At 48.2% G+C, this 18,024-nt stretch overlaps 2 protein-coding genes across 3 annotated transcripts in view; one reads left to right on the top strand and one right to left on the bottom strand.

The window, feature by feature from the left end:
- The window catches only part of LOC310872372 (breakpoint cluster region protein-like), a 159,873-nt gene that overhangs the window by 120,451 nt on the left and 21,398 nt on the right, over window positions 1-18,024 (bottom strand). For both annotated transcript variants that reach the window (XR_014570377.1, XM_083784177.1), the window contains exons 2-4: window positions 13,761-13,975; window positions 12,815-12,919; window positions 11,565-11,750 (exon numbers count right to left, since the gene is read on the bottom strand). Coding sequence is in view for 1 of the 2 variants with exons in the window: in XM_083784177.1 (XP_083640303.1) it covers window positions 11,565-11,750; window positions 12,815-12,919; window positions 13,761-13,975 (506 nt within the window). In the remaining variant the exon portion in view is untranslated. The remainder of the gene's footprint in view (window positions 1-11,564; window positions 11,751-12,814; window positions 12,920-13,760; window positions 13,976-18,024) is intronic.
- Window positions 6,369-8,153, top strand: LOC310872671 (cytidine monophosphate-N-acetylneuraminic acid hydroxylase-like; the record flags this gene model as incomplete). Its single annotated transcript, XM_083784715.1, has 1 exon — window positions 6,369-8,153. The coding sequence occupies one exon, from the start codon at window positions 6,369-6,371 to the stop codon at window positions 8,151-8,153; it is 1,785 nt and encodes a 594-aa protein (XP_083640841.1).

The following is an 18,024-nucleotide window of genomic DNA, read 5'->3' as shown; positions in this document are numbered from 1 at the left end:
ACGCCCAACTTGCAGCGGAACAAACATCCTGAACAGAGACCCCCCTACAGAGGGCCCAGGACGATGCCATACCTCTCGTGGAATGTGCCTTCAACCCTACGGGAGGCACCATATCCCTACCAGAGTAGGCCCGCTCTATAGCCTCCACGATCCACTGGGAAAGCCTAACCTTTGAGATAGGCAGTCCCACAGTCTTGGGATCCCAGGAGACAAACAGTTGTGTAGTCTTCCTCGTCACCTCAGTCCTGTCCACATACAACCTCAATGCCCTCACCGGACAGAGGTTATGCCTCCTCCTATCCTCCTCAGAGGCAAAGGGGGGCGGACAGAATGCCGCCAAGTCCATCGGAACCGGGGTAGCTAGGCGGTTCTTAGGTAAAAATGCCGGATTGGTCTTCATGACCACCCTTGCATCCCCATTGAACCTCATGCATTCCGCGCTCGTGGACAAAGCATGGATATCACTGACCCTTTTAGCGGTCACCAAAGCTAATAATAACGCTGTCTTCAGCGACAATAGCTTCATACTCAACCCCTCCAAGGGCTCAAACGGTGGCCGGGACAGAGAGTCCAAAACCAAAGCAAGGTCCCACGAGGGGACCAGAGACTTGGTCACCGGATGAAGGTGGCTAGCCCCCTTCATGAACTGGCGCACCAGCGGGAGCTGGCCCACCGTCTTGTCCTCAAACCCGATGTGGCAGGCTGAGATAGCAGCCAGATACACCTTGACAGTACTAAAGGCTCTGCCCTTGTCCAAGAGGCCCTGGAGGAACGACAGAACGACCCTTACTGGTGCTTGAAATGGCACAACTTGAGCTGGTGAACACCAGTCTTCAAACAACCGCCACCTCATATCATAAGCATCCCTGCTCGACTGCGCCCTCGCACACTGAATAGTGTCGATGACGCTCTGGGGAAGACCCTCTGCGCCAAGATTCAACCTCTCACGGGCCAAGCCCAGAGGTCTAGATCTTCCGGCCGTGGGTGGAATATCTCCCCTCCCGCCTGGGTCATTAGGTCCCTGCGCAACGGAAGCTGCCAGGGCCGACCGTGCAAGAGAGGGACTATGTCCGACCTCCAAGAGCCCCACCCTGGGGCCACTAAGATCACTGACAGGCGCCGTGTCCTCATCCTCTCCAGCGTGGGAAGGATGAGAGACAACGGGGGGAAACGTAAAGTGGGCCCTGGGGCCAACGGTGCGCCAAGGCATCCAAACCTAGCGGAGCCGTCCCTGCTATGGAGAAGAACAGAGGACACTTGCTGTTCTCTTCCGACGCAAACAGATCCACTCGTGGCTCGCCGAACCTCTCCCACATCTGCCTGGCCACTGTCTTGTGCAGTGACCAAGCCGCATAGAGGTATTGGCCCCTGGACAACAGATCCGCCCCCGTGTTCTGGAGTCCCTGAACGTGGGAGGCCCTGAACGAAAGAAGGTGCTCGACGCACCATAACGTCAGTCTGTGTGCTAGCGCATGCAGTTTGGTGGACCGTAGGCCCCCCCTGCTTGTTGATATAGCACATCGCCTGTGTACACTTCACAAAAGTCCTTGGACTTAGTGACAGTCCGGTCGGAAGGACCAGATATTCGTATATCGAACGAACGAAACGCAGGAATTTTCTGTGTGGTGGGTAGATGGGAATGTGGAAATACGCGTCTCTGAGATCGAGAGTTGTATACCAGTCCCCTCGACGCATCACGCGCAGCAGAGCCTTGCTCGTGAGCATTTTGAAGCGAAACACTTTCAAATAGCCGTTCAGAGCACGTAGGTCTAGAATGGGCCACATGCCCCCCCCTTTCTTTTTCACGAGAAAGTAGCGGGAGTAAAACCCGGTGTTGCTCTTCTCCATGGACACCACACGTATAGCCTTCTTCTCCAACAGAGACGTTATCTCGTCCTGGAGAACCTCGGCTGCCTGACCACCCGCTTGCGAGAGCAGAACGCTCCCACAAGTGGGAGGTCTTCTGGCAAACTGTAGTTTGTAACCCTTCGAGATGGTGTTCAACACCACAACGATTCCACTCCTGTAGACACAGCGCCAGAGGGGTTGAAGCCAGCTCCGAACCTTTTTGTGGTAGAGCGGCGCCCCTTACGGTCAGAACCTGGGCCTGGGGCCTCTGTCCTGCAATATGGACCTGGGGCTCTGGTGCTGTGTCCACGGCAGTTACACTTGCATTTCGGCCGACAGCCACGGGCCTCCTTGAAGGCCCGGACTGCGGGCCCATTCCCTTGAGTTTCAAGTGACGATTCATGAGACCGGTTTTCAGTAGAGAACACCGCTTTATTGAGAAAAGTGGCGGCACAGAAAACACTGGAGAGACATTTATGTTTGAAAAACAAGTCCTCTTCCTGTCTACACCGAGAGCGTCCGGCATGAGGCCCGTGGCCACTATGCTGCGCTTCAGAGAAACTCGGGGAAGGGTGGGGGAGACAGTGTCCGATGTCTCCCCGTGGGGCAGGTCTCCTTGAAGGAGGGTGGCCCTCCTTCCCTGGCCCCATTGCGGGGGCCGCCGGCCGGAGAAGCCGAGGGGCGCCTGGGCCTGTCGACCCTCTTGCGGCTGCGAGGTGGGCGGGAAGATGAGGCCGCCGCTGACGGAGCCCTCTGAGCGTTGGGGACCTCGAAGGTGCTCCTCCTGGACCTGGAACGATCGTCCCTGTCCTTGGTGCGCTCGTAGGTCGGCCTGTAGGGTTGAGCCTGCTTGGGCCATACTCCAGACGCCGGGAGACAAGCGGCGATGACCTCCGTGTCAGTCTTTGTTTGTCCGTCGCGGGAGCGCATCTCCTCGAGCATGGACGCGAAGAGTGTCGAAGTGGAGACTTTCTGTTTCAATGGAGTGCGTCCCACTTTAGGGGACAGTTCCAGCCAACTGGCCCTCTCGAGGACCAGAAGTCTCGCCATGGTTCCGCCCACCATCTCCGCCTGGGCCTGAGTGAGACGGAGGAGCTCAAGGTGCAGGCGTCTCAACTCAGCCATGTGTTCGTTGGTAGGCTCGTCACCCGCCTCCAGGAGGACATGAGATGCTGACCCCTGCAGAAGGGTCATGGCGTTCAGTGCTCTGGCCGCAGTTGAGGCGCACTTGTAGGCAGCTTTATTAAGTTTGGAGTCATCCTTGTCCGCAGGCAAGGAGAAGTCCGGGTCCTCGTGGAAAACGTTGGGGTTGATACCCATGAGCCAGCCGGCGAAGGACTTGTCCATTGGAGGCATGGCCTCGAGGCCTGCCTCCCGTTGTCCTGCGCAGTCAAGAAGCTTCATGCCTCCGCTCAGGGAGGTGGAAACTGAGTGAGGCTGTCTCCAAGACACCATGAGGGATTTCAGGAACCCGTCATCGAGGGGGATCTCAGCCTTGGTCTGGGACTTCACTGGGTTGCCCTGAATCCTCTTGCGAAACTGTTCGCGTAGGGTGTCTTTAGCCACCGGAGGTTCAAGACTGGCCGGCCAGACCAGACCACAGCGGACTGTAGCCTTCTTGAACAGATCGACTATGTCAGTGTTGTCATAGTGGAGCTGCGGTTCAGCTGGAGCAGCTGGAGCCGTCGGAGCTGCAGCGGTGTCAGCCGGTGCAACACCAGCAGTATCTGGCGCTGCAATGGGGGCGGCGACGTCGGCCGCTTGAGCCGCCTTGACGACTGGAGGCGGATCTGCCACCTCGGCGTCGCTCTTGTTGCCGCTCTCTTCATCACCCTCCTCCTCCTCGTCAGAGGTGTAGGAGGAAGCCGAGTCCCGAGATGAGGACTCCCCGGAGTTCATCTCAGCGTCGTCAGACATCTTATAATGCTAAGATGCACGTGGAAGCAATAAACAAGGCAAGAGGGGCCGAGTTAGTAGGCAGCCACGTTTAAGTGGAAGCTAGGACAGAGCTATCACTAGCTGCCGCGAAAGACCGTCACTTCTTTCTTGTAAAGCCAAGAAATACGTGAACAAACAAGCTACAAACAAGGCTCGCTGGTTTATAGAACTCGGGTTACGTACGTAACCTCCAATTCTAATAAACAGTCCTACAAGGCTGCGTGCCTGTAGGCGCCGAGTTGGTAGGTCGTCACGTTAAAATGAGGGCTAGGACAGAGCTATTGCTTGCTACTGTGAGAGACCGTCACTTTATATAGAGACTTAAACAGGGCTGTCGCCAGCCACTGTAGAAGACGCCACGTGCGTGTGGGAGCCGAGAATAGGGCTATTGTTAGCCTCTATCAGAGACCGTCACACAAAGTGGAAGCTAAACAGAAATATTACTATATGCTGCTTAGGTTACCACGCCGTCGCGGGCTTGGAAAAACCGCGGGACGTGTGTGTGGAAGCTGAGAAAGAGACCGTCACACAACGTGGAAGCTAAACAGAAATATTACTATATGCTGCTTAGGTTACCACTCCGTCGCGGGCTTGGAAAGCCGCGGGACGTGCGTGTGTCGGCTAGAGCGGGCTATTAATAGCCACCGCTAACGCCGCCACACGTGTGGAGGCCAACAAAGGGTTGCACCGTTCCTAGCCCTTCACACGTTCACACGTTCGAGACCCACGCCGTCACGGGCTTGGAAAAGCCGCGGGACGTGTGTGTGGAAGCTGAGAGAAGAGCTATTGATATGATAGCCTTATCAGAGACCGTCACACAGCGTGGAAGCTAAACAGAATATTACTATATGCTGCTCAGGTTGCCGCCGCGGGCTTGGAAAAGCCGCGGGACGTGTGTGTGTCGGCTAGAGCGGGCTATTAATAGCCACCGCTAACGCCGCCACACGTGTGGAAGCCAACAAAGGGTTGTGTACCGTTTCTGGCCCTTCACACGTTCGAGACCCTTAGGTCAGCGAAGGTTTGTGTGGAAGCAAAAACTGGCTGTTGCTAGCCACGTTACAGACCGTCACACAGGTAATAAAGAAACCAGCTAGGGCCGTGAGCCACTAAACGGACTAAATTACCCCCAAGTTAGTGTTAACTCAGTCAATAGAAAACGGACTTACCGACTTTCTTCTTCTTGAAGCCTCTGGGAAAAGCAGTTTCCACGCTACCGAGAAGGCTTCTCGTCCTTGTGGAAATAAATCAGATACTGATCCGTGAGGGAGACTTTGTTGCGTTGTGTGTTCACACATGAGAAGAGACAATCGAATGGAGACGTAGGCGTTGAGGCACGGTTATAAGGTGCCCCCGACGGGCGGGGTTTCAACGTCATCACGTCTAAAGTCCCAGCCTATAAGTCTGTGAGTTTATTTGAATGCTTCTGTGTTTACGCCAGGGGGCGCAATCTCCCATAAGTGAGCAGTCTTGCGATGCTGATTATTAGAACTAACTGCAAGCAAATGAAGAATGAACCAATCAGTAGCATTGTCTTAATTTCTAATTCATAATAATTTAGTTGCCAATAATTTTACAGTTGGCCAGTGTTTTGAGACATATTGTCATTTATTGCTATAAAATGAATGGTAAAAACAAATTCTACATGCATTAAAAAAGTGGCCAGTGATCTTGATAGTGGCAAAAAAGGTCACATGGCTTTGGAGAGTTTGGGCAGCAGATCTACAAGCTCTCAACATAGAACGGTGCCCGTAGGGCCTCTACAGCCCATTGGGCACTGACCTACTTGGAACGATGCAAGTTAGAAATTAATGCCCCAAAATCATTTTGTGATAAGATTTTGTTTGTATTTGTGCTGCCATGGGGATGTGGGGGGGGGAAATATATGTAAATTGTTTTGAAAATACTTTGTACTTTGTAAAATCAATAAACATATGTTTAAAAAAAAAAAAAAAAAATGAATGCCCCACCCAGATATGTCTGTCTCCCTTTTATGCCCATATATGGAGTTATTTGTAAGGCATGCCCAAATAGGGAGTATATGCAGCCAGCTTGATTAGTTCTGTCTTCTGTGTCAGGCATGCCCAAATATGGAGTGCTGTGAGGTCAGCTGCCACTAATCGGTGATTGGATATATCGGCCAAAAACCATATCGGTCGATCGGTCACGATGACATGTTTCAGACTTTCAGTGTCGGGTGGACTATAATATAGGGCATTACCTTTTATATTATAAAGGTAATGCCCCTATGTATACAACTGTATGTAATCTGACACCACAGAGAGACAATCTGTCAGGGCTGATAAGGCATTTCGCCAAGCACAAGTTCTCTGTCCGATTATCATTTTATTTTATATGTGTCTGCTTGGATAAACCTCAACAGTACCAAGCCTTTCAGTCTAAGAAGTTCTACTAACTTGTCCGTCAAGGTAAAGATATAGCCAAGACCCCGGTTCACCCAGGTCAGCACCCCCGCTCTTGTGACGAAGAACCATCTCCAACCTTACACAATCCTCTCAGACCCTGAAGTGGACGGTACGTCGGTACTGTAAGTCTTCAGTACTCCTCAATCAGAGATCCTGAATATGTGTGCCCAGGAAGCAAAGCCAGTGCTGACTCTCGATTCCGAGGCCGTTCGCTCGCTCAAAGATGGAATCAATTTCAAGAAAGGCCAGGAAGATAAATGCTACATCATATACAAGAAGGAGGGCAAAGTCCTGAAGGCGTGCAAGAACCAGTGCAAACACCAAGGTGGGTTATTCATACGAGACATAGAGGAATGCATTGTGAAATGCACCAAACACACCTGGAAGCTGGATGTGTCGACCATGCAATACGTCAATCCTCCAGACAGTTTTGTACAAGACGAGCTTGACATAGAAATGTTGAATGATGGAGGGCTTCAGCTGTTGGAGCTGAGTCCCCCAGACCCCTGGCTGGTGGACCCTCGTGTTGCTGTGGAACTGCAGCAGGGGGAAGTCACCATCACCTACCTGACCCATGCATGTATGGAGTTGCAGCTCGGAACGAGGAGCATCGTATTCGATCCCTGGCTCAAGGGTCCTGCCTTTGCCAGGGGCTGGTGGCTTCTCCATGAGCCGCCTGCAGACTCCTTTGACAGACTGTGTAAGGCAGACATCATCTATGTCAGTCACATGCATTCGGACCACCTCAGTTACCCCACACTGAAGGCCCTGTCAGAGAGGAGGCCAGACGCGCCGATTTATGTGGGTAACACATCAAGACCGGTCTTTTGGTACTTGGAGCAAAGCCAAGTTAAGCTGACAAACATCAACGTGGTTCCTTTTGGAATCTGGCAAAATGTCGACGAGCACTTGAGGTTCATGATCCTAATGGACGGCGTCCATCCGGAAATAGACACCTGCATCATTGTCGACTATAAAGGTCACATGATCTTGAACACGGTGGACTGCACCAGGCCGAATGGGGGGAGGCTGCCACAAAACGTGGATTTAATGATGGGCGACTTTGCCGGGGGCGCCTCCGGTTTCCCCATGACCTTTTATGGCGGGAAATACACTGATGAGTGGAAGGCAGAGTTCATAAGAAACGAGCGGAAGAAGCTCCTGACTTACAAGTGTGGTCTGGTGAAATACTTAGAGCCTAAGATCTACTGCCCAATAGCTGGCTACTTTGTGGAGGCGCATCCGTCAGACGACTACATTAAGGTCACAAATGTAAAAAATACTGCAGGAGATCTCAACGGTCGTATCAATAAGAATTCACCCAACACCAGGACGTGGACACCCAGGCCAGGTGCAGCGTTGGATCTAGCCCTCGCATTGAAAGACACAGACCAGAAACTCAGTGCGTCCATCACCAATCCATCTCACAGCACGGAAATCGACTACAAGTACAGTTGGGATTTTGACTCATGTCTGGATGAGCTGAACAGCGCCATCAGCCATGAGATCTTCAGACATCCCAGTTGGTTCCAGTTCTATTACAAGTGGGCAGGTTTCAAAGACTACAACCTAGTTGTACGGGTGATCGAGACAGACGACGACTTTAAGCCCATGCTCGGCGGCTATGACTACATGGTGGACTTCCACGATCTCTCCTTCCCTCTTGGGAGGCCCAAGAGGAAACACGCCTATGTGGAGATCCAAAACCGGATCGGAGTCATGAGACACGTGGTGCTGAACGGCCTCCTGTGGGACGACCTGTACATCGGCTTCCAGAACCGCATCAGCAGAGAGCCAGACGTCTACCACCACAGGTTCTGGAATCACTTCCAGACCCAGCTTCCTGTCACCAGGCCAGACTGGACACAGTTCCTCCAGCAGGCGCCTGGACCTGAAACCCCAGCACCAAGTGAAAAGGGGGAGAGCTACTGTGTGCTGGCGTGATCTTACATAATGTGGTCGTTGTCTAAAACCTTATATGTCTGCTGTCGGGCAGAAACCAGCTGTTAATCCCAAAATATTAACTTTTGAGGAACCCCCCCCCCCAAAAAAAAACAAAAAAAAACATGGTTTTAGAACAACACAATCAAAGTTGGTATGGTGATTTTATACATTGTCAGATAAGCCTACGGTGTCCTTATAATTTACCCAAATTACCCAAAATTTACCCAAAACACCTAACTCCACAATTTGAAGTTACAGTAGGTGGTCTGCAAAGCCTAATGGAGTCAATTACGCAAGCTATTTTCTGTCACACAATGCAGTGTCAGGTTAAATAACGAATGATGAATTCTAGGTTCAATATTTGTTTAAACTCTAAGACCCGGATTAATTTCTACTTGCAAAAAAGAGATTTCAACCTTACTACTACTTGTACTACTAGGAATTAGGTTAATAAATATGTAAAAAAAAGAAAAAGAAAAAAGAAGTTTGATGAAAATGTTATGCACATTATATAATAATTATATAATAAATTAATAATTTACATTTGGGGGATATCTTTCACAATAATTAATAAAACATGTTCTAGACATTCTAATGTTCACAAAAAACATATATTACAATTATTTTACTTACTTTTATTAGGGTTAAAGTCCAGACTTAAATCCACATATTAGGGTTAAAGTCTAAATAAAATAGTACTTAAGTGTTAACTTTGGTTTAAACCGTTCCTGCATTTCGCTGGGGGAAACCCCCCATGGTACCCCCTCAAGGACCACCCCCCGGACAACACTTTTTGAGAACCATTGAATTATTGTCTCCACCAGGCCGAAGGCATGGGGGGGAGAGTATGTTTTGCACTCCGTCCGTCCGTGTGTCCGTCCGTCCGTGTGTGTGTGTGTCCGTGAGCAGCTAATCTCGGCCACCGTTAACCCGGTTGATGCCAAGTTTTGCACCCACACTCCCTGGATGCCAACGATGAACCTCTGCCCCAAACTTTGCAGAACGGCCTGTTATAGCGCCACCAGGAGGCCGCTTTGTGCAAAACAAGTTTTTGCACAGTACACCTACAGATTTTGTCCAAACATCACGCAAATTGGTACACAGTCTCTCTAGAGCCATTCAACGAAACCGGTCTTTCAGATTTCTCAGACTCCATCCTGATTGGTTAAGATTGGCTTCCAAAGTTCACAGGAGTGCTCAGTTTCAAACAAAATGCTGCAAATCATGAACACATCGCGTGATTTCCGTGAAATTGTGCACCCACATTCCCACTAGGCCGAGGACGAAATGCCACATGAACAATTTCAACTCAGCCTCAAGGTGGCGCTATAACTGGCCGAAAAGTGTTTTTACCTCTAACTGCACGGATCTGTGGATAACTTTGTATGCCAACTCCCTAGAGGCCAAGGAAAAACCTTTGCCTGGAATTTTTCCGGCTTATACAACGGTGCGGCTAATCTATGGATTTTTTACAGCTAACGCAGAGCCATCTAAGGCTCTGAGCTAACGTAACGGCCACTAGGGGGCCACCTGCGGCTTATAGTCCGGTGCGGCTTGTATACGGGATTTTCCCTAAATTTGGCTGGTGCTGCTTATATTCAGGTGCGCCTTATAGTCCGGAAATTACGGTAGTTGTTTAACTACCTATTATGTAAAAAAAAACACTTATTTATTATTTTTGGAAATAAATATTTAATATTTAAAAACTGTGTACATTGGCCTACAAAATCGAGAAAAAAAAAAAGGTTTTTAGTACCAACAAGGTCAACTAGTGGATTTACTAGTCAACTACCGGTAGTTGCTTAATGCCCTAGTGCGTGTGCGTGCGTGTGTGTGTGTGTGTGTGTGTGTGTGGGGGTTCTTCTGCTTCATGTTTACCGTGTGTTTCATCTTTTTACTCCCAACAGTGCAGCAGCTCTTACAGTCAGCAGTCTCCTATGGTGTTTTTTGTTCTGCTTTATTCGCCGTCATGTGGTAAAAACAGGCCTTTTATCTGCGCAGGACATGACTCCAGGCTGTCTGCTCTACACTCACATCACGTGTACATTACTACTACTACCACCACACGCACACGCACACACACACACACACACACACACACCCAGACTCTGGGTTTAGCCTCAGACTCTCTCCACTGCTATTAATGATCAAAGGACAACATTATCAGAGAGCAGCGACAGTTAAGTGTGCTTCTGCATGCGATTGACTTTATTATTAATGTCAATTGGCAGGATAAAAAAGGAGTGGTTATTTTGATGCCCGGGGAAGTCCATACAGGCACTTTACCAATAGAGCGCAAAATGTGAAATAATCTTGAATCAATTGTGAAAAGCGTGCTGATCCGTTTCTCAAAGTGCCTCGCGTGAATGAGCAATATTTTATGCCGTACTACAAGAGGTTCAAAATGTGAGCAAGATAATAACAAATACTGGTAAAAAACGGAGGTCTACTATTTAACCACTTTCAACCTGTAGTTTCTAAATTTGGGCATGGTATAGACAAAACATTCCAAGGATTTAAAAACAATGAAATAATAATTGTATTATTTTAATCATTCCACTTCTATCTTTTCTATTGTTATATTATATATATATATATATATATATATATATATATATATATATATATATAAATATTAAGAAGATCCTGAATGTGTGCGTTTTTTTTTTTTTTTTACTACAGCCAGGTTATACTACAGCTAGTAGTATAGGTAGATCTACAAGCTCACAACGCGTCACGTTGCAACACGTTGTGAGCTTGTAAATCTCCAGAATGTTGGCCCGCAGGCCACAGCAGATAAGATCACCGGGATACTGTTAGCCCCAGCCTGGCCTGCCCCAGCCACTTCCTATGCCTTTCCCCAGGCTTTTCATTTTTGAGCCAAATGCGAACCGAGGCTAGCGTGGCGCTATAAATATTTTTCATCCCATGATTTTGTAACCCATTTTTTCACCCAGTGTCAATTACCTAATGTAATCCTCTGCCAACCTGGGGGGGGGGGCAGTGGACTGACCTCATGCTTCCTTCTATGCATGAGGAGTCCAAGCTGCTTCTTTTCACCTGACAGGGAGGGAGTTTCCCCGGCCGGACATAGCGCGTGGAAGGAACACGTTATGCCGACCGGTTCCTTTCCCCTCCATCAGGCGACCCGGCTGGCCAGGGGGAGGTAGTTTAGAGACCAGGATTACTGCATGTTTTTTTACCCTAGGGGACACGGGGAGAACATGCAAGCTCCACACAGAAAGGCCCTTTTGCCAACCCCGCCTCGGGTATGGGCACTGATGACGCGGAGGAGAGAACACTCCCCCCAGCGCCCACAGCGTGCCTCCCCAGCGGGAATCGAACCCAGGACCTTCTAGCTGTGAGGCGACAGCACTACCACTGTGCCCCCCAATAGCGCAGTGCTCTTACCAACTTCTGGAAGAGGTCGCCCACACACTGCTGATGGCTCCAGTCCTGGACTCTGGGCAGCAGGGCGTCATAGAAGTCTTTGTGGATCTCGTGCAGCTCGGGAACCTTGAAGAAGATGGTCTCTATCTGCGGGAGGGTCAGCGTGGGCTGAGACGTGGTGGCCGCGGCCCTCAGAGGCTTCATGGGCTATGGGAAGGCAACATGTGGAACGTGACTGAACAGAGGCTTCATGGGCTATGGGAAGGCAACATGTGGAACGTGACTGAACAGAGGCTTCATGGGCTATGGGAAGGCAACATGTGGAACGTGACTGAACGCAACCGTGCAACGCAGGTGTTCCCAGTGGTGGAAAGTAACTAGGTACTTTTACTTAAGTACAATTTTGAGGTATTTGTACTTTACTTGAGTATTTCCAGTATTACTTCCACTCCACTACATCTCGGAGCCAAATTTTTTACTTTTACTCTTAACTTACTCTTTACTCTTAACTTTAGTTACTAGTTACTTTGGCGATTTAAATTTTGATTAGAAAACATACAATAACCACTTCAACCCTATACATTTTGGCCATTTGAAAATAGCCGATCTACAAGCATTTTAGACATTTTTTGAACGTGTGAAGTAGGACATTCTGCACAATGAGTACTTTTATTTTTAGTAAATCAATGCTAATATAACTCTGAGAGAGTACACATGGTCCATTAGGGACCCCACTTTGGGAACCACTGGTGTAATGTGAAGTGTGAACGGCTGAACGCACCTTAATGTGATATTCTATTCAGTGTGTGTGTGTGTGTGTATGTGTGTGTGTTCTGCGTGCGCAGAATTCAGAATGAAGCACACAGCAGCATATATTTAGGGCCATTAACAGTAAAAATCACACCCGTGTGAACTGAGCGGTGCAACTATACTTATTACGTATTGTGGTAGTATACTGTACTGTACTGTACTCTGTACTGTACGGTAGAGTTTAGTTATACATTGTTCTTATATCGTTACAGTGCTCAGTGTGAATGGGCCTGTAGGCTGCTCAACTTTAGGTCACTCAGCGGTCTGTCAGTAAACGCCTAAGAGATAATACTTGCATTTAAAGCTACCGGTGGGGAACAAGCACTGATAGTATTGTGTATGGGCACGTACGTACGTACGTACGCACGCAGTGCACATGCACTGTGTGTGTGTGTGTGTGTGTGTGTGTGTGTGTGTGTGTGTGTGTGTGTGTGTGTGTGTGTGTATTATCGAACACTCACAATGAGCAGAGCCTCCAGTTGGCTCAGATAGAGCTCCTCACTGGCCAGAATTCCAGACAAAACCCACTTCCTCATCTCCAGCCCCTTCTCCTGGTCCAGCTCCACCTGTGTGTGCGTGCGTGTGCGCGCGTGTGTGTGAGTGTGCGTGCGTGCACGTGCGTGTGTGTTTGGATAGAGAGGAGAGAACAGAGAATGTACGTGAGAAAAGAAATTCCTAACAGAAAGACAGACTTGCGCCAGCCAGGCTCATCTGCAGGGATTGTAATTTGTAAACACGACCGTTTGATCTGCTCCGATCCACCCCCTACCACAGGGTTCAAACAGGAACCCTGCTGAGAACTGGTACATGGCTGTAAAGAATGTCTTCATGGTTCTAGAACACAACAGATTTGATTAAAGTCCATGGGAGTCTTAGAGGCCAAAGGTCATATAGTTGCTTAAGGGAGGGGGGAGTATTTCCTGGCCAGTATGGGACTATTCAGAGACATCATTCATTCTGACAGTAAAACATCCCCTGAAGAGAACAGTAGAGTACAGTAGACAGGGGTAGGCGGTCCTTTCTGACATGTTTTAATTTTCTTGATGAGTCAGTGTGCCACCTTCAACATTCAATTTAATTATGGCGACACATATTTCCCACATATTTTCTTTCACATCAGGATATTGTAATGATCATTAATATACTCCCACCTATCTCCCATACTCCTACCCCATCTTATTTATCGGTCGAAGAGCACAGAGGGCCGATGAAGGACAACACAGCTAGAGATGTGCCGTACTGTATTTTACAGTAGGGTTAGGAAGGGACAGCGCTGCAGCGTGAACTGCACACGCACGCACAAACACACACACAGACAGGCCAGTAACACATCATCATCAGACAGCAGCAGCGACATCATTCGACCCAGTAAGTGGACGTAACATTTGACCCAGTAAGTTAACGTACCGACAGAGTGGACTCCAGCGACCCCGAGGACTGCGTGTCTCGACTGCTGCGGCTCTTGGAGCGGAGGAGGCGCGGCGAGGAGGAGCCGGGGGACGGCGGGCCAAAGGTCAGGGGGTCATGGTGGTGGTGGTGGCGGTGCCTCGGGGGGTGATGCTCCTCCTCAGACGGGTCCAGGTCGTAGCCATAGGAAGGGGGGGTTCCGCCGTAGGACAGCTCTGGGGTCCGACATAAGGGGCAAAGGTCATACACAGAGTCAGACCGACAGACGGTGAGATGAGTTCATAGTTCATACAGTAAATGGAATAACTTCACAGTGACGTAAATAGGTTTTCAATGTAATGTGGGTCCCGGGAGGACCCAGGGGTGGTCTTTTAGATGGGTCCCAGCCCAGGGGGGGGGGGGACATTTTATGAGTCCTACTTCAACGACATTAGAGTACAGTACTGAGTACAGTATTTATTGCATCCCAGGAAACCCCGGAGGGTGACACGATTGAGTCCTCTCTCTCAATTTAGCGAGTCTAAGGATGCAGGCTGTTTGCAGCACTGCGGGGGAAAGAATAAAACAGTTTTTTTCCAATGGAAAACAGAAACCAATGATCAGCTATAGATTGTTCGATCGGTCATAAAACCACCACCATCTGTGACATTTTAGCATTAACATATATTTTGCTCAGTGCCATGTGTCTGTTTAAGGAGCATTCAGTGATTTGGAAAAAAACCTGGGTCCGTCCCGATAAGATGTGCACATGCATGCACTACTATGCGACAGGCCAACAGCACACACACCAAGGCCCGCCCCTGCTCGATCATGATTGGCATGATAGGCTCCTCTCTATCCTGATTGGATGAAGGCTGGGCCACCTAGCCAAAAACAAAACCTACGGTTTTTTAAGGATTATCGCAACAAAACAAAAAGAATAAGTGATATTTGATTAAATCACTGTGAAATCACTGAATATACCTTTAACCCGTAGGATGGGAACGCATCTGTGTTGCTTTAGCGTTGTAACCACTTTAACCATTATTTTAAACCTTAGCTGTTGAAAAATAGCAGTAGATCTGCTATTTCTGAACAAAACAAACATGAAAATGTGGTGCAAATATTTGAATCTTTCCCAGCGAACGTTTTAAACTCAAATCCTTGCGTCTGGGGGTCCCCAAACTGAAACAACATATTTTCAGTCGGGGGACTGACGGCCAAATACATATCGTTGCAGATCTACAAGTTCATAGCTTGTAGGTCTGCTATTTTTTAAGAATCGAAGAACGACTGACATAGAAACATAGCTTTTTCAGAAAACTGTCAGGATTTAGAAGACATTTTTAGAATCTGATCTCAGGTCAAAATGGGTTAATGGATTAAGTACTCTAAATGGACTGCTAAAAAACTGAAAATTCCATTGATTGCGCATTTATTAGAGAATAGCTTCTGACGGTCATGTAGTGTATTGATATACCTCACGGTTATGCATTGTCGTTATGTGATGTCATTCGTCATGTTGTTCGGCATTTTGTTTGTGTCGTTGAAGACGAACGACCACAGTGCAAAATAAACCCCTCTGGCTTTTAATCTTGCTGTTGTCATCCTGAGGGGGGGGCGGGAGCTCTAATGTCTATGTTCAAACTCGCCTTCTTTGTCTTTATCTCTCACACATAGATGTATATCAACCTCTGCTCTGAGCATCATCATTATTGTCTCCACCAGGCCGAAGGCATGTGGGGAGAGTATGTTTTGCACTCCGTCCGTCCGTTTGTGTGTCCGTCCGTTTGTGTGTCCGTCCGTGTGTCCGTGAACAGCTAATCTCGGCCACCGTTAACCCGGTCGATGGCAAATTTTGCACACACACTCCCTGGATGCCAACGATGAATCTCTGACCCAAACTTTCCAGAACGGCCTGTTATAGCGCCACCAGGAGGCCGCTTTGTGCAAAACAAGTTTTTGCACAGTACACCTACAGATTTTGTCCAAACATCACGCAAATTGGTACACACACTCCCTGGATGCCAACGATGAACCTCTGCCCCAAACTTTCCAGAACGGCCTGTTATAGCGCCACCAGGAGGCCGCTTTGTGCAAAACAAGTTTTTGCACAGTACACCTACAGATTTTGTCCAAACATCACGCAAATTGGTACACAGTCTCTCTAGAGCCATTCAACCAAACCGGTCTTTCAGATTTCTCAGACTCCATCCTGATTGGTTAAGATTGGCTTCCAAAGTTCACAGGAGTGCTCAGTTTCAAACAAAATGCTGCAAATCATGAACACATCGCGTGATTTCCGTCAGATTGTGCACCCACATTCCCACTAGGCCCAGGACAAAATGCCACATGAACAATTTCAACTCAGCCTCAAGGTGGCGCTATAACTGGCCGAAAAGTGTTTTTACCTCTAACTGCACGGATCTGTGGATAACCTGGTGGAGACCTGTGCCCAGAAGGGCACTTTTTCTAGTCTTGACTTGTCACTGTTCAGACAGAGAGCATTGGGAACTCAAGACAGTGACACACACAGCAAATGTATCGCAATCTGGACAGTCAGCAATAAAACAAGGCTAGGCTTATTTATCTACTGTGGGGGACTGGTATGTTTAAGAAGAGACTACAGAACGAACGTGCCCACCACCACCACCACCGACTGCATGGAAAAACAGGAAAGAGAGGATTCCAGAAGCTAGGGGTGATAGAAATGGTTCCCCGTCAGTGTTGTTTTTTTGTTTTTTTTAATATTTTTGGATGGAAGTCACAGGTACAGGCATACAAAGAAAATGCACATAAAACATAATTCAAATTATTTGCCAACTACAATCAGTGGCTTGCCCCTTGCCTACCTTTCGACGACCTTTTATCACTGACGAAAACTAAAACTAACCTATGATGACTAAAACTAAGACTACTAAGTATACTGACAATTTCGTCAACAAATAAAAACTAGACTAAAATGTTAGGAGGGGACTAGTGGACAAGAGATCCAGTATAAGTCATTTTACACTTCTACAAGATCCACAACGAATTGTGACTAAAACCATATGTAAACTATTCAAAAGACTATGACTAAAACTAAAATCAAATTTTGCTGCCAAAAACAACACTGGTCCCCGTGAAGAGAGAAAACAAGTAGAACCTGACCGATGCCAGACCACCGGGTATTACCAATGTTTTGATCGATATGTAAATTAATTAATATAAAATATACACACAAAAATAAAATACAATTTATTTATGAATTATATCAAACATCAATTATGAAAATGTATTAATTATACACTGAACAAGCAAACTATAAAACAAGCGTGTATTCAGCGCTAATCAAACATTTAAAAGAAATTGCTGCTCTACAAGCACTGCACAATGCCACACACCGAGACACGTTTGTGAGCTTGTACATGTGCTATTTTTGATCAATTTTAAAAGGTAAAGACTCAGGACAGATCGGCAGCATGATGGCTGATATACTGTATATGAGCGAAACCGATGGCCGGGCTCTAAAAGCTAGAGAGCAAAATGAGAGGTATAGAGAGATGCGAAGGACCAGAGAGCAGGAGAGAGAAACCAAACAGAGAACGAAAGACAAGAGAGAGAATGCACACACAAGCTGTGCTTGTGACTACCGGAGGAAGAGACTACAGCAGTCCAGGACAAGACAGACTACCGGAGGAAGAGACTACAGCAGTCCAGGACAAGACTACCGGAGGAAGAGACTACAGCAGTCCAGGACAAGACTACCGGAGGAAGAGACTACAGCAGTCCAGGACAAGACTACCGGAGGAAAAGACTACAGCAGTCCAGGACAAGACAGACTACCGGAGGAAGAGACTACAGCAGTCCAGGACAAGACTACCGGAGGAAGAGACTACAGCAGTCCAGGACAAGACTACCGGAGGAATAGACTACAGCAGTCCAGGACAAGACAGACTACCGGAGGAAGAGACTACAGCAGTCCAGGACAAGACTACCGGAGGAAGAGACTACAGCAGTCCAGGACCAGACTACCGGAGGAAAAGACTACAGCAGTCCAGGACAAGACAGACTACCGGAGGAAGAGACTACAGCAGTCCAGGACCAGACTACCGGAGGAAGAGACTACAGCAGTCCAGGACAAGACAGACTACCGGAGGAAGAGACTACAGCAGACCAGGACATGACAGACTACCGGAGGAAGAGACTACAGCAGACCAGGACAAGACAGACTACCGGAGGAAGAGACTACAGCAGTCCAGGACAAGACAGACTACCGGAGGAAGAGACTACAGCAGTCCAGGAC

This window comes from Protomyctophum parallelum (genome assembly GCF_964188405.1).
Source record: "Protomyctophum parallelum genome assembly, chromosome: 15".
Lineage (NCBI taxonomy): Eukaryota > Metazoa > Chordata > Actinopteri > Myctophiformes > Myctophidae > Protomyctophum > Protomyctophum parallelum.
The sequence above is the reverse complement of the archived record's forward strand: the minus strand, read 5'-3'. Positions and strand labels throughout refer to the sequence as shown.